This window comes from Anser brachyrhynchus (genome assembly GCF_964034855.1).
Source record: "Anser brachyrhynchus genome assembly, chromosome: 22".
NCBI lineage: Eukaryota > Metazoa > Chordata > Aves > Anseriformes > Anatidae > Anser > Anser brachyrhynchus.
The window spans coordinates 4,895,037-4,916,173 of NC_137715.1; the positions used below are offsets into that span (position 1 = coordinate 4,895,037).

At 38.6% G+C, this 21,137-nt stretch overlaps 1 protein-coding gene across 9 annotated transcripts in view; it reads right to left on the bottom strand.

Moving 5' to 3' along the window:
- Positions 1–21,137, bottom strand: part of CDC27 (cell division cycle 27) — a gene marked incomplete at its 3' end in the record, with an annotated part of 32,909 nt that overhangs the window by 3,955 nt on the left and 7,817 nt on the right. Inside the window, exons 3-19 of one of the 9 annotated variants that reach the window (XM_080565579.1) lie at positions 19,326–19,473; positions 17,203–17,328; positions 16,083–16,180; positions 15,416–15,570; positions 15,090–15,304; positions 14,299–14,413; positions 11,160–11,275; positions 10,626–10,725; positions 9,783–9,990; positions 8,823–8,995; positions 7,353–7,505; positions 5,916–6,124; positions 5,119–5,236; positions 4,168–4,296; positions 3,079–3,153; positions 1,180–1,360; positions 140–292 (exon numbers count right to left, since the gene is read on the bottom strand). In XM_080565579.1, coding sequence (XP_080421705.1) covers positions 279–292; positions 1,180–1,360; positions 3,079–3,153; positions 4,168–4,296; positions 5,119–5,236; positions 5,916–6,124; positions 7,353–7,505; positions 8,823–8,995; positions 9,783–9,990; positions 10,626–10,725; positions 11,160–11,275; positions 14,299–14,413; positions 15,090–15,304; positions 15,416–15,570; positions 16,083–16,180; positions 17,203–17,328; positions 19,326–19,473 — 2,333 coding nt within the window. Of the gene's footprint in view, positions 1–139; positions 293–1,179; positions 1,361–3,078; positions 3,154–4,167; positions 4,297–5,118; positions 5,237–5,915; positions 6,125–7,352; positions 7,506–8,822; positions 8,996–9,782; positions 9,991–10,625; positions 10,726–11,159; positions 11,294–14,298; positions 14,414–15,089; positions 15,305–15,415; positions 15,571–16,082; positions 16,181–17,202; positions 17,400–19,325; positions 19,474–21,137 lie in introns of those variants that run through there. The other 8 variants (XM_080565578.1, XM_080565577.1, XM_080565576.1 and 5 more) reach the window with 8 other exon arrangements.

Sequence of the window (21,137 nt, forward strand, 5' to 3'; positions counted from 1 at the left end):
ATATTGTAAAGCAACTCTCCACTTATCTCACATATCCTAAAAATGTTATTCAGCCGACACTGTGAAACTCATCTACATTATCTGAAGAGCCAAGGAAACCGAACTGTCTACACACAGCTTAAACATGGACATTGGGACATTGTTTTATTTCAGTTATGTTTATTGGACAGATTTATTTTTTTTTTAATGCTCTGTGACTTAAGTGTTGCTCAGAAGTTCAAGTACTCTGTCTCCATCTTCTGGTCAGAAACACACTCAGCCCCCAGTAAACCAGTGTTCTAGGTTAGTCCAACTACAACAGCAGGGAGAAGAAAAGTCTGATACTTCAGGAAACACAGCGCAGGATAGTTCCATTATTAAAAAGCACACTGTACACAGAATCAATAAAAATAAGTATGATATACAGTTACCATAACTTTTTCATATGAAGATTTTGGATTGTAGAACATAGCATACATTATTATTTTCAGAATTTCTTTTTGTTCTTCTTTGGAGGGAAAGAACTAAATTGCTTATTAGTATTTATTCTCCACCACTATTTCAGTTTGTATCAGAGAGCTCAATATTTATGGCTTAACATTACTCTGTGCTTCACTGGAACTTAAGCTCACAACATCATCTTAGAAAGAAGGGAGACATCTGGGACATCCCTTTCTGTGGATTATTCCAAGTAGTGCATTTGGGAGCATTTTATTTACTCGCGATTCAAGTGAAACTTTTGACTTCCTTCTTCAAAAGCTACCTTTGATGTTTTCCAGACAAAGATGTTTACCTAACATCCAGTTTATTTAATTTCTCCCAAAGCATCTATAGATAATTTTAGTTACCATTCAGTTACATCGCATGATTTGATGCTTCTATGGGGGAAGAGTGGAGGCTGTAGGAACATCTTGTTCTTTCCTAAGATGGTATTAACCAACCATGAGTTGTGTGACTTTACAGCATTATTTTTGTCCTACTCCATCTACATATCCTAAAGAAAAGGCATAATCCTTTCTCATAGTAAACCTAAAATAAGACGTACCTTCTTGTGAATCAAGAACTTTGAATTTTTACTTGCTGAGCAGCAAAGTTGAGCAGTGTGCTTTACTTAAGCCTGGAATTCTTCCTACTTACAGACACTAGGTGACACCTAAGCAGAAATACCTCCCTGAATGACAAAGGGTTGGAAATACAAACCTGATTCATAGGGGTAACATTCATTTATTTGCTCTTCTTGAGTTATTGGTTCCTCATCATCTGGAAGGTAACGTTTATCAATAGCCTCTTTAATCTGGTTGTTGGCTCCTTTGGGATCTAAGTCCATCGCCCATGAGAAATTCATTAGGGCCAAATGAGTTTGACCCAGTTTTTTATAAACCTAAAATAAAAGCATAAAATGTTACATTTACAAAAAGTTGCTACTTGAAAGTTTGTAGAAACATACTAAGCCAGTTAACTAATATCTTATGAAAAGCAATGGAGAGTACACACAAGATTTATTACACAAGTCAAAAGGTAAAGAGAAAAGGTGTGTGGAAAGAGCATGCAAGTGTTCCTACTTAAGTGGCCAAAAGGATTAAAAGAAATTAGCAGCTGACAGATTCAAGAACATAAGAAAGTGGCTCTTCAGATATAATTTATGTTTTGCAACTGTGGCAGCAGGGTGGTATAAAAGCTTTTAGCATGTTTCGTGTTGCCTCCCTCTTTTCCAGTTTTTACAGTCATTGTAACCCCCAAGTCTACTACTTGCTCAGGAAAAGCCCAAAGTCTCAGCCTTCTATTGTCAGAGACAGAGAGAATAGTCTTGTGAACCATTAACCACATGCATAGAGTAACCTTATATTCTTCCCTACAGCAGGTGTGTGGGGGGGGGGAGGGCCAATATTAAACATCACCTAGCTTGTCCTGATAAACTGATTGGGAACATTTTCACAACAGTGCATTACCAAATCTAGTATACATTTTAATATATTTTACCTTCAGAGCAAGTTTATGGTGACAAAGAATTGCTCCTTGTCATTAAGGACAGGCAAACATGTAATTTATCTGTATTAAGATTTAAGCAGCAGAAGTTCTCAGGTTTGTCAAGACATGGCAACTAACACCAATTTAGAGGTCCAGCTACTACTGGATAAACACCAGTCAACAAATTTCAGCACAAATCCTTTTACTTCTCTAATTCAAAAAAAAGTCTCGTTGATTAAGAGTTACCCAGTCTGTGAAAGAGACAAGTTTGTCTTGTTGCTTCCTAATGACTACCTACAGAATTTAAAACAGCTAATATGCTTTAAGTTTTGCAAAGAGGATTGCCAAGGAAGGACTTCTATTACCAGATTACTTTTCTCTGGCATTAAACACAAAAAGTTGGAATGTAAACACATCTGATGGACTAGAAACATCTTTTCCTGTGCTAGTCTAGTCTATTAGCCTGAATAAAGGCTTCTTGCTTTCCAAACCTATGTAGAAAGAATTTTCTACAATTCTTCTGGGAAGACCATCAACTGAATGAGACATTGAGGCTACTGATGGAGACTTAAAAGTACTCCAAAAATACTAATTCAACATTTGAAGACATATTGGAGTGTGATTCAATATTTGAATAGCTTCATGTCCATATAACCAACATGTCTGGCTGATAGAAATTCTTAATTTTGAGGGATAGACCATTTCCATCATTACTATAATACTGGATCAAGCCTTCATGAAGTTCAATTTTCAAGGAAAAATATACAACTATGCATAACCACTGCATCTTTTTTCAGTGAATTATCTCAATAGAGATCTATTTCGCAGTTTCTAAAATAAATTATTTCAGGTTGACAGTAGTGAAATCAAAGAAGACACAGAACAACAGGGGCCTGAGTTATTTTTTCTTGGTTTTAAAAATACCTTGAGGCTGCTCCTGTCTTCTGCATTTAAAAGCTGATAAAGCTGTGAGTTTATATGCAGTAAGTCTTATTTAAAGCTCTGGGAATTTTTAGAATACTGCCCCAAATGGAAGCAGCTTAGTGACAGGCATCAAATTTCCTCATTAGGCATACATTTCTGCAATGAAGAAAAGCAAAGTACTTACGAACACAGTTAAGTTCCACCTACCTTTCCTATTAAAAAGTAAACAAGAGACTCTTTGGGAACAATCTGTTTCAGTTCTTCAAGTTCTTGTAAAGCAGACTGTAAAGGAAGAGAAAAGATTCAGTACAAGCTAGCAGTCTGCAACCAGTTACAACATCACTGAACTGCATTTTAGTGCTGACGAGAACCCTGGCATTTACATACAGTATACTCCACCAAAAACAGTACAGACTCAGAAGAACCTAAAGCTTCTTTTACATTAGTTCCTCATGTAAAGATTGTAGGTTATTATAGCAACAGAGGAAGTCTGTTGGGCTTTGGTCTCCTAGAAAAACATTTAACATTCTTCTGCTCTTGTATTTATCCTCTGCTTTTAATTTTTAGAAATAAATCTACAAATTGCACTTCAGTAAGTCCTTAACCTTAATACTTCTTATGTTTAACTGGTTACATTATGAATTTTCAAAACAAGTTCTAAGTAAAGTTTTCCCTTTACATATGTACACACATTTCTGAAGCAAGGTTTCAGAAGCCAGACTGCAGCTTGTATTCTGCGGCCAAGAAAAACAGGCCAGAGGACAGAGTCACTGGAAAGACAGACTGTGGGAAGATCATCTCCACTCATAAATAGGGTACAAGTCAGCAAGGGATCAGACTGAAAGACTGAAATTATTTGGCTTCCTATTTTTTACTTGATAATACAGCCTTTGAAATGGCTAGTTCTTATTGCTGTAATCTGCTGTGGGGCTGTTTGCTGAGCCAATTTTTAGTAGTTTAATAGAAATTCACAATAACACAGCCCCATCTTGGTGACAGCTGCAATAACGTCCCCTTCTTTCTTTTTCCAGGGTCAGACTAAAATATTAATTAAAAAGGTACCTTTTGGCTTCAGATTTTATGACAATCAAAAAATTTAACATATTGCAAAAGTGGCACTTGCCAAAACAAATGCTTTATGTTAGACTCCACAGGATAGGTCAATCTTCCTGCTCATGCTGCAAGCCTTGACGCTACCAGTGCTTATCAGTTAACATTCAGCCACCAGTGCATCCCCATTCATAGCTGTAACAATTTAAAGATAATTTAAAGTTGTCTACGCGTACCAAATCTTACCTTGTACTTTTCATTTGCAAATAATACAGAAGCTCTATGGAATTTGCATAGCGGGTTCTTGGGGTCAATGTTAATAGCTTTGTTTAAAGTATCCAAAGCCTTTTCAGATTTTTTCAGTGCATGCTGGACCTATTAAAGAAAGGAAGGAAAACCTTAAAGAGGGAAAATGGCCAAATAGACTTGTCTGGCAGATCAGCTGCTATATTTGTTTACAATGTTTCAAAAAAAAAAAAGTAGTCCAATTCCAGACCAAGTCTTAAGAAAGCAAGTTTTCTTACAGGAAGAAAGCTTCACCTCTCCCCATCACCACTTCAAAACACCCTCCATCCACTGGCGGACAGAAGTCATCTAGCCTTTGGCCAGGAGTAAGCTCAATGCCATTCTCAGCGCTTAAGTGGTAAGAATCCTACTGTTCCTACAGACCCTGACAACTTTGCTGCTGCATAACAGGTAAGTGAATGCCAGCAGGTTACCACCGTTCATGCTTGCACAGCCTTTAGTTGCCATCACTAACATCCGAGAACTGCTTCACCACACTGTGAGCAAGCATTTGCTGGAGTGAGGCTTATGGCTGAGGTACTGCGTTATGTACCACAGTGGCAGATGGACAAATGACCAGTTTTCCAGATAGCCCTGCAAATTCAATGATGTTCCCATGAGTAATTGCACGTGGGCTTGATTTTTATACCACTAGTAACTTGGCTTACTCCCATACACAACCTGATAGTATATTTCATTACTGGCTAAAAACAATTGGGGGTGAGGAGAGAGGAGTGTTTATTTTCCTGACACATTAATCCCACGGCTATTGATTCATATGGCACTTAAGATCCTCTAACAGGTACTCTGAGCTTGTACTTTTGTGCTTAAAACAAGTTCAGTAGGACTACTGCAAGCAAAGTACAGAGGCAGATTAAAACCTAAGGAGAGAGCCGAGTACAGACTACTTACTACTCCAATGTGGCACAGTAAGACTGAGCTCTGAGGATTGATATCAAGTGCTTTCTGGAAATGCATTTCTGCTAGGCTGAATTTTTCCTGTTTGTAATAAATCATTCCCAACCCATACCTGCAAACAGAAAAATAATGTAAAGTAAGACTGCATTCTGAGTAAACTAACCTTTGTCAGTGAATATGGTAGAAGTGGCATATAGACTGGCCACCCCATCAAGGGTAAGAAGTGACTCTTTATAGGAGAAAGCTATGACTAAAGTTCTATGACTAAAGTTACTTTTCTCTTGATTGCATAGGCTGAAGAATTCATATCCGATACACAAAAAAACTAGCTGAAGAGCGACAAAAGTAGAAAGCGTATAGAAGCCTCTAAAAGATTAGGTGACTTACATTAACAAACCTGAATTTTACTACTTTATGTATTTTTTCCCCTCAAAAAAAGCTACAAGAAGCAGATTATATCCTAAGGTATAAGGGGACAGATCTCACCTGTCCAGCTGCAAGTGAAGAACAAACAACTAGATGCACAAGGAGTGTTGCACAGAGAACAGAATAGTTGGCATAACACAGCCCAAAAGATCAATGGAAACCAGAAAAGCTCTAATTTCTTGCACTCCCTGCGTAGAGTAAGTATTTAACGAAAAAATGAGGTCCACATCTTCTGCAGGAATGGCTTTGCTCTCTTCTTAGTGAGAACAGTGCTAAGAAAACATTGCCAGTGGCAGCACGTTTAGCTTTTCTCCAAAAGGTGTTCCACATCACACGCAACACAAAAGGGTTGAAGCATGACTTACCATGCATTATAGTGTCTAGGGTTGACTCTGATTGCATTCCTAAAACAAGCTAATGCTTTGTCTAGTTCTTCTGTTAACACAAATTCATGTCCCAAAAGGGTGTAGGCATAAGCATAGTTTGGATCAACTTGAATGGCTCTCTGGAAGAACTTGATTGCAATGTCATGCTCTCGTTGCAAGCTGAAGCAGTTTCCTGCAGCACACCACGCCTAGTGAAAACAGCATTCCAAAGTTAGCAGTTTCCTTTTACAACCAGTTTGAGATGAACAGATTTCCCAATACTGACTTAGTTTTCACTTCCTACTAGATTATAAATAGTCCTAATAATAATAATACAAGAGTTAGTTAAGCCTCTGAGGAAGATAGGGCTAAATATCCCTTTGAGCTAGACAAGCTGAAGTACAGAAATCAAGCATCTAGACAGCCATCAGATCTGTGCCAATTCGATACTTTGATGACTAAAGCTTTTGAAGCTGTTGAAAGGCTAGAAATAAAACATCTTGGATATCCATGAATAACGATGGAGAGTACATCCACACTCTCCTCACATTCCAGGATTCTGGAAGCTGCAGAGTAACAATTTTAGCAGCAACCTCCTCTCCCCCTCCTGCTCAGCACCCATCATCAAGACAGTGAAGTATCATAGACAAGGCCCCTTGCTTTCCCAAACTGTTAGCATCACTGCCAAATTCTCTAACTGTTCTCCATTACTTCCATTAGAGTTATTATCTGTTATTATCTGCATTTTCTCCTTTCCAGGCTATCTTACTACAACTTACTGACCTGCTCCTTCATTGTTTTTTTCCCCCTCTGCTGTTAGACAAGCTACTAGGAAGACACAAACAGGATTCTCTCCTCCAACAATAAGAAAAAACTCTACAGCTTTCTCAGCTCTGTTAAGAGCACATTTATAAACACACACACTCATTACTTGTACTGTGACAAATATTAAGAGAGGTCTTTTTGCATATCATGCCTGTACTGCTGTACACTCTGCAGGTTCAATGGACCTTAGCATACAAGCGTGCAATATTCTGTTGGAAAATAAGCTCTAGAGCAAATATGTTTTATGTGCCAGTGAATTAGAGCAATTAAGAAGTGGTACAGGAAAAGATATTCTTTATCTTCACATACTGGCATTAATAGGCATGACTGACTAATCCATGATCTTCCTGGATGAATGGTGCCAATGCAAATTTAAATAACCATTAACAGATAAAAGGTTTCGACCTGTTCCATGTAAGCTTATATTCTAACACCAAGAAGCCATTTCAGGCATCATCAGTTCAAGAGGCAATCCTGCCACCTCCCTCTCCAGTTTCCCAAGCAGTTCTCACATGAGAACACACTCGAGCTAGATTAGAATTCAGAGTTTTGTTCTGAATCATTGATTTTGTCACAGTTACTCTTCTCATTTAACACCACAGTATTTTATACCTCTGGTGAGTTTTTATCCATGTCTGTCAAATCCTTTGAAAGAACAGAGAGCGCAACATCTTTCTGCAGATGCCACAGCGTAGTCGAATAGATCTCCATGCCTTCCACTCTGTAGTTTTCAATCCTCCTTACTTCTGAAAATATCCTCTCAGCCTAAGAACAGAAATCAGAAATCAAACTTAAAACAAGATTCCACCCACCAAAGCAGAGCACACAGGCCAAGGTTAGAAACCTCCTGTGTCCAGGCTGAGGATCCTCTTTGCTTTGCAGGTGTATTATGCAGAGCTATCAGTCCTGTTGTATTTTTAACATCACCTCCAAGTAAAGGAAATAACCGTATCCCAATATAGTTAGGCCAAGCAGAAACCCAGCCAGCCCTCCCTGCTGCTGTCTCTGATTACGTGACTGTTCTATCGCAGTGCACATGTGAAGCAAACATCATCAGCAAAAGATTTGTATGTCAGTCCTGATTATTAGCTGTTCTAACAGATGGCAGGTATTGCATTCATAACGGAGTGCTATATCCCTCCAAACACTGTGTATTAATTATGAGGCAAAAAGGCAATGTGAGAATTCCTGCACTGAACATGGCTGATGCAGGGATGGGGTGTGAGTAAGAATGTGACAGCACATACAGGCACTTTATTTTCATTTGGAACTGGTACACTTCTTATGAACACTTGACTAATGAAGTCCTTCTGATGTAGACTTCTATTTCAGAAGCATAATTTCCAAGTTATAACACTCAAAGTAGCAACAAGGGAAGAACACTAGTTCTAAGAAACTCACCAAGGTCTGTAGCCTCAGTTTTCAAAATTAACTATTAAGTTGTGCAGTAACATACAGCCTGAGTAGAGACAGCACAATCTAGAAACTGCTTCTGAAACCTGTTTGTCTCCTGCACACAACATATCAGAAGTGTTTGAAAAGCTTCTCCTAAGGAAATGAGCACGTCAACTATCAGGACAACAGCGATAAGGAGAGTTTTACTGCTGGATTACCCTTAGCTGCTCGCTTCTGTTTCTGAAGCAGTTTGGCATCACCTCAGCTGTACAAATGCAGTCATTTCTGAGGCTGCAAAGGAAACTAGGTCACTGATGTGATCTGCAATAACTAAGAAGGGGGCGAGACGTCTGGTTTTAGAACCCAAATAGTTTCAGTGATCTTATTTACAACACTGCAGTACAAACAGTTACATCGGCACAGCTGTGGGTGAAGACAGGAAGAGGCAGGGGAGACCCCAATGACTGGATGCAAGAGAAAATAACTCGAGCATTAAAATAAGCCTAAAGCATTCTCAGCATCTTCAAGATCTAAATCCACTCTAGATATAGCTTTACCATTCATACCTTGTTTATACAGCTATATCAACTGTAAACTTCCCATAGCTTTCACAGGAAGTCTGCAGGTTTTCCGCAAAGCTTCCAAAACAGAAGTGAAAAGAGTAAGAACCAACCACACAGTTCCTACCTGCATGTATTCTGCCAGCTCGAAGTAAGCTCTCCCAATTTGGCACAGCACCCAACCAGTGTTGTAGTGGTGAGATGGTAAATGGCTTAAAATATTTATCGCTTCTTTGCAGTTGTATGAACACAAGGCTAAATAACCTTTCCCCATGTCCCGAAGAAGGCTCATCAAACCTTCTAGGAGAAAAATACAATAAATAAAAATGGAAAAAGGATTGCTGAAACTACTAATCCCTTAAGCTCTTCAATTGTGCAGGCACTGCTCCTGATTTTACTTATTAAAATCTCCCAAGAGTTCCCAAACAGGCCTATACCCTCTTAATTCAGGCATAATATTCTAAACAGCAACCCTTGTAATGGAAGTCAGATACCAACAACTTCTTAAGTCAGCAACAGAACACCCAGGAAGAGAGAAACTGAAGTTCAGGACAAGTGGATTTTTTTGCATTTACAGCAGCAATTCAAACATTTTTTCAGGTCTGAAGCAGAGTTTCCACGTCTGGTATCCATGGATACCTCTGCTTGCTGCCCGGAAACTCTATCGAGCCAAAAGAGTAATTCAACAGTTTGTCTAGGATTTTCTGACAATCTGGATAAAGACAAGCTTTTAAACAAATGGGAAATAAGGAGGGAGAATAGACTACATAAACCCAATTTTGAGGGAAAATGATTGGATTCCTTATAGTTCCTTTGACTAAGTTTCAAAGAGTATTGCCTGAAAATATTTTAATCCCTAATAAGGACCAGAGCTGATGAATAGATTTGCTTACAGATAGACACTTTTTTTTACTACTACTACACCTGTTCTCTTTAAGTTAACTAGAATATACTGAATTCAATCAATCTTTACAATTATACAAAGGTCATAGGTGCAGGCTAAGAACAGGAAACAAAAATAGAGCATTTTTTCCCCACTAAACCATAAAAAGGTGGATTTACTAAGTTTGACAGCATTCAAACAGACCTGCTGCCGCTTTTTGTAGCGTAAAAGCCTGGATCTGTGGTGCAACAGTAGAGATTTTCCCTTCTGAAATGATGGAAGAGTCTAGTTTGGTAATTTCCAAAGTATCATTTATGTTTGGTTGAGTTATTCCTCCCTTATTTGTTTTACTTTTTGTTTTTCTGTTTGGAATCTTAGGTGGAAACTTCATTTTCAATTTTTTGCTATTTTCCTGAAAGTAAGAACAAGAGTTACACGTATAAGAAACTTTTGAATTCAGATTACTAAACCTGCAAGTGAACTGTGTAAGAATGTATGTATGCCCAGCCATTTTGCTTTTAAACTTAAGTATACAGACACCTTGTAACTTCATTAAATGTTTAGCTGTCCTTTTTTTAGACAGCAAACATTCACATATGGTAACTACAGTTCATGAGTATTTGCGTTTTGGTGTCCTTCTCCATTGTTTATGGAGCAGAAAACTGGTATGAAAAATACAGCTTGCTTTTAGAAAAGCAAAGCATCCACCCAAAATGAATTTTTCAATAAATATGAACAACACGACGCCTTACCAAATAGACTGACAGCTAACAGAACCACTGCATTTGTCATCCCAGCGCACATCTTTGGTTTTGTTTATGATATTCTTGTTCTCAGTCTTAGTTAAGCATTCTCAAGACTGAAAATTTACATGTTACAGCATCATGATGTGTTTCACAGTCAGATATTTTGTAAGTTCTACTCATTAGAGAACCTGTTCTTAAGCTGCTACAATTGCTATGCATATGGGGAAATTATTAGTCAGTGCAGTGGCATGTGCAAGGGAAAAACCCCACAAGTCTGAAAAAACTGCATGAAGTTTGTTACCTTTGTTGTAGAGCTATCACTAGTAAACAGGCGAGAGCTTCTTCGAGGCAGTGCATTTGGTGGAGCAGCAATTGTTGGGCTCAATACCTGAGGTGTTGTACTGAAAACAAACACCACATTATATTAAAGTTCTCGGTTCCATTCTGAGCAAGTTTTAACACAATTTTATCGTTGTGTTAAAGAAAATTGCTCAGGTACAACAGTGCAGGTATTCCCATCTTAAAGGGATGGAAAAACAGATCTACCTGTCGCATATTAAGAACATGATCAGATCTTCAACTACCTTAATGTTTATTGAAGAAGCTGTTTAACTGCCCAAAGAGATTTAGAACAAGAAGACTACCCACCACGCACAAGCTTCCTATCCAATGAAGTTCTTTTCCCCTAACAAAAAATAAGCTTCTTCCTTATCTAAAAGAAGAACTCTGCAGAAACACCCAAACAGGCTGTGGAAAATAAATTTAAAAATCCCCAAAACTTTCAGAAAGGAGAAGCAAAAGATAGTTCTAAGTTGAATTATTTTTATTTTCCTACCTTGTCTGTGGGCCAGAGCTCTGTGTTTGTGCAACAAGAATTGGAGTGACTTCTCGGCTATTTCCGCTCTGAGAGAAGACAGATTTTGTTCCAGCTTGGCTTATCCTGGTGACAGCCTGCATAACACAAAGTTTCTACAGGTTTGTTATTATGTCACTAAGAAGCCTCAATCTGTTATATCAGACCAAATCCCTTCTGCCTATTGAACGCTGCACAAAGGAGGAGAAATACAAATTACTTCCACAAAGGCTTCCCCCATCCACACGAGGAGCACACAAAGTATTTCTCATGCTACCTGCAAAAATGCCAGTAGCACTGAGTTTACCAAAAATTCACACACAGTATTTGAAAGATTTGAAAACTCCATCTAGTGGCAAGAAACTATGTTAAAACTTTGTGCAAGAATAAAAGGAAATTTAGCAGATGTCATATTTTAAGTTCCTTCTCAACAGGGAGAAAGTAGTTCAAAAACTCCCAACGACCAGGGAATGAAGAAGATTTTGAAGTCTTACACTACACTCACATTCAGAAGCCATCCCCATTAACATCTCATTGTGGTGCTCACTGTACAACATCTGAGCCTGCCACTCCCCTGAAGATTCTACAATAATTTCAAGTGCCTGTTTAGCATACCTGCTCCCAGCATGAATCAGTACCTTCAATTACACCATTACTGTGCGAACCTTTGGGGCAGATACAGAAGAAACCTTTTTGATCAAAAAAGGGATCTGCATGATGCCACGTAGAAGACAGACTTGCAAGGTACTGCACGTCAGCTCAGCGATGCTTCGTGTCCACATGCACATATTTGTACTTTTTATTTGCTTTTTATTTATTTTATTTATTATTTTCTAAACAAAGCCTAAGTCGTATTTTTCTGCTCCCTCCAAGGGCACTAACATTCAAGTCAGTGATAGTCATTTGGAAAAGATGCTCTTTATGACACCAAAAATCTGCAGTAGGACTAATGACAGCACAAGCAACACCAGATTATGGATTACCAGACTTTATGGATTACCAGACTTGTAAACGTTCCATCCTTCCCTTCCTTCTCAATTTCTTTGTTATCAGAGGACAGTTTAGGCAGCCAGCAAGCACGCTTGCCCACTCAGATAGGAAGCCTCTGGATCCATCCTAATGTTTCATTCATTTACGTAAGCGTCTCCAAGGTAACTGCCTCCGTTAAGTCATGCACATTCTAGCCACAGCTACACTAAGCTTTTTCAAACTTGGTAATTTGAAGAGCAGAAGTGAAACTGGCCAAGTAATTATTTGCATTGGACAAAGCAGGCATCAGAATTCTAAGATATTTATTAAAATTTATTAAGTGTTTGTGTTTAGGCACTAGCACAGATGCTTCTGGGCAGAAAGCATATCCATGAATTAGTGAAGTTTACACCATGATGCCGTTGTGCCATACCTAGCAAAGCAACAATGAAGGAACAAGTAGGACTTGATTTCCTGAAGCTTCACATCCATCACGTAGCGCATGTGAGATCAATCAGAGATGAGGATTACAGTTAGTGAAGTGCAGCTCTTTGCTATTTCAGTTGTACAGACTTGTGACAGCTTACCTTCCTACGCACACACGATCCGCCACAAAGCAGTGCTTTCAGCTATACTGGGGAAAACTGGTTGCTCCTCAGCAACTAAGGGCAGGAATTGGACTCTCCATACAAAGCATGCTTCTAGCAGACTGTTTGAGCACAGCCCATCCCAAGAGAAGAAAGGCAAAAAAAGGGCAGGACTAAGACAAGTGATAGAAAAGGTTGCAATAAGGAGGTGTCTAAAGACCATAATGGCTTGTGCAAAAAAAATCTGGAGTTCCCAGTAACGGGTTTCAGAAGAACATCCAAAGAAGAAGGAAGAAAGATACATACATAGTTACCTGCTTACTGCCTTTTATTCTTATAGGGATTAGGCTATTGAGAGAAGACAAACGCAGCTTTTAAGAGTTCCCAAATCTCTTACAGAAAGGCACAGAAAGCTAGGCACCACCTGATTTGTCCAGACCATCAGATGCAGAAATCTAAGTGTTACTTTTTTAGGAGATCAGAACTTTTGCACTGAACTTTTATTTTAAAAGGTGACCGTCTATAAAACACTAGCATCCCTCATGCAACTTCTAGATTTACTAAAAATACACGGAAATATCCTCTGGTTTTTGTTTTTAGAAATGAACAAATGGTTCCTCAACTGTCATCAACATTCCACCTCTCATTTATCACTATGGCAACTGTGGCAATTTCCTACTGAGTAAAGAAAAGAATTTTTAGCTTCTTCTACACAAGACCTAGCCAAGTGAAACACCACTGTTCAGTCAGCCCTCCACGGACCACCAGCCGCATTTTGATTTGACCTGCCTGTAAACTAGTATTCAAGAAGTGCTTGCAAGAAAGCAGTATTTTCAGCTGACTTGAAGCTTCTAGAATTCTTTGAAGTTACCCCCAAAAACACCTGCGTTAAACAACATTAATATGAAAACTCCAAGTTCTGACTGCTCTCAGACTCTGGCTTGCACACAAGTTTTGAATTCTTCACAGTTTAGAGTCATTGTTTGTACATTCCTCTCTAATTGCAGGTGGACAGGAGTCAGAGCATCTGCCCCAGGTTGCCTCTTAGGCCTGCCAAGCAATGCCACTGAGGCAGCTTACACATGCCTGGGCATTTGGGGGCAGGAGAGGAGGTTTATTTTTATTTGAAAGAAAGAACTATTGCCTATCTTTATAAAACTCTGAAAAAAAAGTCTGTTTCACTGTCCAATGGAAGTGACATGATAAATTGAAAACCATTTACAACAAACATCATTGCTTGAGATAAGACAGTAAAGAAAAAAAAATCTGTATTTGCTTAGCTGAAAAGAAGATTTTCAAAACAATGCTTTTTGTTGAGGCTTTAGAAACTGTTGTTACTTTGAAACAGACTATTCCAGAGCAGATTTCATTTCAATTGATACTTTCTAGAAGTCCAAAAGGTTTCGTGCAGGGAGATAACCGACCAGTTGTAGTCAAATTGAAAATGAACTCCTCCTCCACAATGCCTTTTTTTTTTTAAAAAATGAAGACAATATGCAGATTTCAAGTACACTGGAACGTAAAACACATACAGAACAGCAATTCCATTCTAGAACGCAAAGTACCTTCTTTGAAGGTGCTCCTGTGGATGGCACATCAATTACAGAAGAGGAGTTAGTGTAGTTTTGTAAATACGATCCATCTCCAGGGCTGGGGGTTTCTAGTGGCAAAATTCCAAAGCTGAGAATAAAACGAAGAGAAAGTGTCAAAGTCCAAATATTAGACCATGAGTATCAGACCAATTCTGTGGGCAAAGCACAGACGCAGGTTACCTGCTTTATTTCAAAAACACTTCAGATTTATGTTAACCCCCCCCAACAACTTACTATCCATTCTCATCTGTAAAAGATGCTTCAAAACATTCTCATTCCTGAAGTTTAACACAGAACTTTCTTTGCCTCCTGCAGAACTAACAGACACAAACTGTCCTAGTATTAACAGCTTGTAACATAGTACTGCAACACTTCTTTAACCAAGATGGTATAGAGGAAAGAATATTTACATGCTCTTCAGAAGAGAGATTTTTCAATGCAAGCACTTAAGAATAGCTTTTCATAACAGTTTATTCCAGAGTAGAAGCATATTCTTTTAAAGACTTTTCCAGTGTGAATACAGCAATAAGCAACATGGTGAATCAACAGCTCCTCTCTTCTAAACAAAAACACCAGCTGCTTGTTTAAAAAAAACAGAAGAGATGAACACTAGGACCAAGAGCAGTTACTGAAGTGGTTTAGCTTTTGTTTCTGCATGAATTCTGTATGCATCATAATCCACTATCAGCAAGTCTTGTGCTGCACAACACACAAATTATCAACAGAGCAGTTAACTACAGAAGTGGTCCACCTCAAAGACTTACCTTGGAGTTAGTGGGCTCAAAGCCGCAGGTCCCCCTAGTAGACTCCGCCCAGTTTTTGGTTTATTTTGAGCCTGTTTAGACAATATGGCAGATCCTGACCCAAGAGGGACAGCATCTGGTGAAATTACAGCCGAGTCAATGTAAGACATAGAGGAATCCGTGTTCAAGGAAGGATATTTTGAATTGGAGGATTCTAGGTTGAGCCTGTTCAACTCCTGAAAAATGGAAGGCTGCTTTTAGTTACCCATGCAGTGTAGTTTCTAATTAGTATTTTTCAGTCAAGCTGGAAAGACTGCTTCAAATACAATGATTTCAGCAAAACTCACAATTGTGTCTTGTGGAGTTTCCATCAGGACAGAGTCAGGCTGTCTATGGGATATGTTGTGATTAGATACCAATGTTGTGCAAGTGTTAGGCAGACAGCTGCTGAAGTTCTGTAAAGATGTTAATTTAAATGTTTGGTCAGGGTCTGGTTTTTCACCTGTAAGATTGGAAGGAGATTTAAATAGAGTTATTCCTGAGTCTGTATGCTGAAGATTCAGGCTGAAACAAGGAGGGCAGGGGACAGTATTTTAGAGGGGTGCATTCTTATTTCATTATTTTAAAACTCCTTACACTAAATTGGAAGTGTTCTTCCACTGCAAAACCCTGGACAATCTGTTTTATTGTTTTATTTAACTTGCTTAAGTTATTCTCAGAAGCATGGTTTCTAAGGATCTCCTCAGAAAACACATGGTAGAAAAACACATGGTATTGCTAAATCCAAAATGTAGTAGTGAAAAATAAAATGAGAAAAGCTCTGAACACTGGTAAACTATTTTAAATCCATTATTACTCACAAAAACACTCACGAAGAATCCTGCTGGCATTTTACTTACAATATTTTGGACACAACGTAAAAAGCTGCCACATGGGGATGGCAAATGGGAAGACTTGACATAACCAAAGAATGTAGAAAATATCTTCACTGGGAAGACAGTTCTGCAGACCTACCTATTTCACAGAGCGATTCAAAAGGGGACCAGAGGAAAGGATTTAGACTAAGGCTCTTTTGGTAACATTCTGATCCTTTGGCAAGCCGATCTGTCTTGCTGCAAAAAGAATGCAACAGTTTATAAGGAAACTGAAGAACAGTACTTTTGTTCAAGATAGCTTTCCAGGAGAGGAGTTGAAAAACAAAAACATGTTGAGAACCACAGCAACATTCCTCATTTTTCAATGAGGAACAGAAACAGAGCAATATTGAGTTATTTGGCATATTTATACACAGAAGAAAGTTACTTAAACACAGTTCTTAAAGAAAAAAGCCCCAAGCACCAAAGTTTTCATGTTTAGAAAGGTCCTGTTCTCAGCAACCGTTTATTTTATTTTCTCCAAACTGACTGCTAGCCCTTCAGCCATTTTAAATATCTATGGGTAATATTTTTGCATATAAATTAGAGGTAAGCTTATTTTTGTGTCCATTTAAGTATCCTGCTGCTTCTGAAATATTTTTTTTTTGAGAACAGGTATACTAGGGAAGAATCCAAGAACTCCACTATTCCCATTTATTCATTTCTCCACATTTACTAAAACATTTCTTGTATCTGAGCAAAAGCTTAACATTTAAATTTGCAGTTATTCTGAAAGGTATTCCTCACAGTTTTCATTTGAAGATTACAGCTATACCTCTATAAACCAGACAGAAAAATCAAAGTGGTAACACTGAGAAACAGGCTTTGAGAGTTTCTCTTCAGGAAGAATACAGATCAAACCCTAAGTTATAAGAAAATGACTCCTGGGCACATGCTTAACCTGGAAGAGGAATTAAGTGTTTTGAGGCAGTCAAAAGCTCTGGGTAAAAGAAATCACGCTCACATCCCTAAGCTAGATGGTTTCCACAACTATCTATCTGGATTTAGCATATTCTTTTGCACAGACCACGTGGTCTGGCCATAGAACCCAGAGCAGGTAAATAAATAATCACCAAAAGATTAATTTTTCTTTTTGACTAAAATTTGGTTTGGTCAAAAAAATGAAAAAACACACAAAAAACCACCTGCCAAAAACCAAAATCCAACAACAAAACCCCCCTAAGCTTTAAAACAAAGGCAAAATAAAAAAGTAACATTACCAGTAGACATGTCCTAGTAAGGAGAGCGTAAAGCATGCAGAGTCACCAAACTCCGTAACAATGTCATCATGGCTTTTCTGTTTATTCAACACTCCACCAGATAAGATCTGCTCTCCTTCTGCAAGCCTTTTTAAAAAACAAGAGGTTTAGAGGGGTTACAAGGCTCACAGTATTGGTAGTCCAGTGTTCTCACCCTGCTGCAAACAAAAACAGAAATCCACTGTCAGTGTTCTCAAGTTTCAAATCCCATACATACCAGCTCCTGCAAATGAATGTTAGATAAATGACTGATTCCTCTAGCAACATGGAGGTACAAAATACTTTGAACATCTCTACTGGGGGAAGAAGAAACGAATGAAAAACAAAAAAAACCATGCCACTCCAAAACCAGAAATACATACTACGGCATGATTTTTCCAAAAAGGGCCTGATCTTGGGTAGAATACAAAGGGGAGAGCAGTCTTTCAAGCGCTTTATTTTTTGATGGTCTTCAAAACATGTCTTCTAAAATACCCCTTCAGGTTGGCTTCATTTCCCAGCTATGAGAAACAACCTGTAAGGCTCCATGCACTCAGTTCTTAAGATCCAGTACTGGGATGTGGTAGATTTGCATTTTAATGCCTTTGTTTCTTTCATAATCTCCTCTTGCTTCCACATGACGTTACGCCTCTGTGTAGATGCTCCTATCAGTACAGACCATTCCCACAAGCAAATAAGGTACGTCTCTATAAAAGAGCTCATGTAAATGTAACAGTGGCAATGACAGTTAAATTTAACAACTTCTGAAGAATGTTTAAGAAATCCCACCTACCTAACTGAAATCAGCTCAGAAGCTGATGTATCATACACATACACATACACCAGACTTCGTAAAAGCAAGGGAGAAAACAATCAGCTTCAAATTTATTCTACTGGGACCTTTCCAAGTAGAGCATTAACATGATTTCCCTTTCAACAGAAGACACGGTAAAGAAACTGGTATCCTAATAGCTCCCAAAGTGCTAAAATAGTGTCAAAAGAAATGCAACAAGTCAAGACTTCCCTGGTACTCTAAGGATGTCACAAGATTTGCCTACTAAAAAGAGCATCAGAGAAGAGCTTCCCCAAGAGACCTGCATTCTGGTTACATGTTGTGGGTAGGATCATGAATACTGCAACACAATTGCATCACACCATATTGAACTACAAACTTCACTTCCTATTGTCTAAAGAAATGAACCTTTTTTTGGTCATTGAAAGAGGGCCACTCAAAAAGGGAAAAAAACATAAACAAAACACACCCCAAATCCTACACAATACAACCACAAGCTGTTTTGTAGAAAGACATTTGGACTATTGCAAAGCATCCTGCAGTACTTGAAGTTTCTTGCACTAAGGTTTTTACCTCCCTTGGTGTCTTTTATTCACTCCATTCAACATCTCCACCAGATATTATTTCCTACATTTGAGTTGTAACAATCTGAAAGATCTACACAGAAGCAAAATACCCTCATTAACAAAGTCTCTGGGCATTGGTCAGGCTACAGTCCCTAATCTCATTTACATACTCTTGCAATGAAACTCCAGAAAACTACCACGATACCTTGATATTATGTCCCTGTTAAGGTTAATTTTGATGTCAAAGCCAGCATTCGTTGGTGTGGACTCAAGCTAGTTTATTTTCTAAATAGATGTTTGTCTGACATCTTTTCCCCTCATCCACCCATAGCACTAACTGGGTAAGTGGAGCAAGCTTACTGTTTGAGGGGAGTGACCTGTCCATTAAATTCATACTGGAAACACTTAATGAAATAAGCAAGAGTATCAGAGAAATGCAAGAGCGAAACAAACACTTCCCAGCCTGGTCTCCTTGAGTCATCTCAGCAGTCAATGCTCTTTTTCCCCCCTATGCAGTTTGACAACTCCTTTGCAAGTTATTCAATACCTTTTAGGGGTTTGTACAATATGGGCTAATGTTTGTTATGTCCATCTCCGAAAGCAAAATGAATTGAACTTATAGTAATCTTCAGAGTTGAAGGGCCAATGAACCACTAGTTTATGCAATATGACAGCTTTCAAGGCAAAACTCCAACAAAAAAAAATGCATTTGTAACCCTGGAACAGAACATAGAGGGTCCACTTACTTGCTGAGGTCAACACAACATTTTGCAAGCAGGTATTTACATTGTGGGGTAGTACAGCTGTGTCCCTTTAGGAGCCTGTATGCTTTATATGCCTTTCCTGAGCGGTAGTAACACGTTGCCAGTAAAAACAGTGCTTCTTCTGAATGTACTAAGAGAAATAAAACAAAAACCAGTCGGTTGCTTACCATTTTGATGCAATAAACTGGTGGGAGCAGACAGTTAGAAACAAGATACAAGAAAACAAGTACTGATATTAGACAGTCATTACCCAATTTCTTCATTAGCATAAAACTAGCTTTAACGTGCTGCTTTCTTGTGCAGTCAGAGCAATTCTTAACATCTACTGTTAGAAGGGATCTTTGATCCTTCTGGCTACCCAACGTAAATAAGCAATTAGCCAGCTTGTTGTTAAAATACCAGCAAGTCAAGCAACGCAGTCATTCCTAGCAGAGCTGAACTGCTTTAACAACTTGTTGGCCATACCACCACTTGGCTCAGGGTGTTATCAGGGAGCACCTGCGAGTAACACTTCACACAGGTTTCAGCTGTGCATAAGCACAACAACAGCTTATGTAAAAGAACTTCTAGCAGGAAAGACCAATTTCAGCCTAAGTAGCCTAATTAACACTTTTCATGCTAACATCAAATGTTTTTCTCCCCCATTTGCAATTTTATTTCTGTTATTTTTCTAAAGCATTTGATTCTGTATCTTCACATGACTTAGCAAAGCAGGTTTTCTGATTTTAGTGGCCATTAAAGATCAGTTACCAGTCACCTCTACCCCAAAATAAGTTCTTGTCCTTTTTGCTGCCTACAGTTATTTACTTCATCAGGAATATGGCTTAAAACTACCGTTCAGATGCTTTATTTATTTTATGGTAGGAAGTAATAACAGGGACAAGCTCTCCTGCAAATCTTCCCAGGCAGAGTTGTCACAAGTTTCCAAATTCTGAATTACTTAGCCAAGCTTCAGGAAAAATAACCTATCTGAACAGAAAGCGAGATTGAGACAAAAAAATCCAACACTTTCTTTGACAGAAACTAGAAGTTTTTAGCCTGAATCATGTCTGCTTCACCACTTCTTTCACCGCCGAGCTGTATTATGGACTGCACTGAGAACGCTCTATTCAAACAACTGGAGTTGGCATCCAGATTGAAGACTGAGGTCAGACTTGCTGATTTTACTTGCGATTACAGTGTAAAGGACAGGGCACCTAATCCCAAAAGTAACTTTAGAACCTTACTGTGCAATTGTCAGCTGAAACTTGAAACAGAGAACACACATTTGAAAGGCAATAGCAAGCATTACCATGCTGTGATGTTAATTCGAGTGTTAAGCTATGATTGTGTGGAGTGTCTATGTCTTCATTTTTCACTCCTTTCACCAGTTTCTAAGCCAGAGTAGAGATCTGCAGATACACTCGTGAATTATTTAGCCTTATTCTTTGTACTTCTCCAAAGTTTCACTCAAGCCACCATTAAGCAAAGTTTTTACCTCAAAGAAGGCTGTCTGTAATGGCAAGCCTCTCAGACCTCCAAACAATTAGAAAAACAATTCTACTTTATACTTTTCACAACACACTACCAAGCAGATGGAAGTCAGCACTAAAAGAAAAACAAGTTATGGTGTTTCCTTGTCTGCCTACACGGAACTCTTCAGAAAAATCAGTGCAAGCATCGTACAAAACACAATTTGGGCAACTTACTCAAATCCTTTGCTGCACTGAACACTATTTTAAGCTTGCGTCATCACTCAGATGATGGCAATGGAAACCGAAGACCCAAAGAAAGAAGGACATTTTATTATCCTTC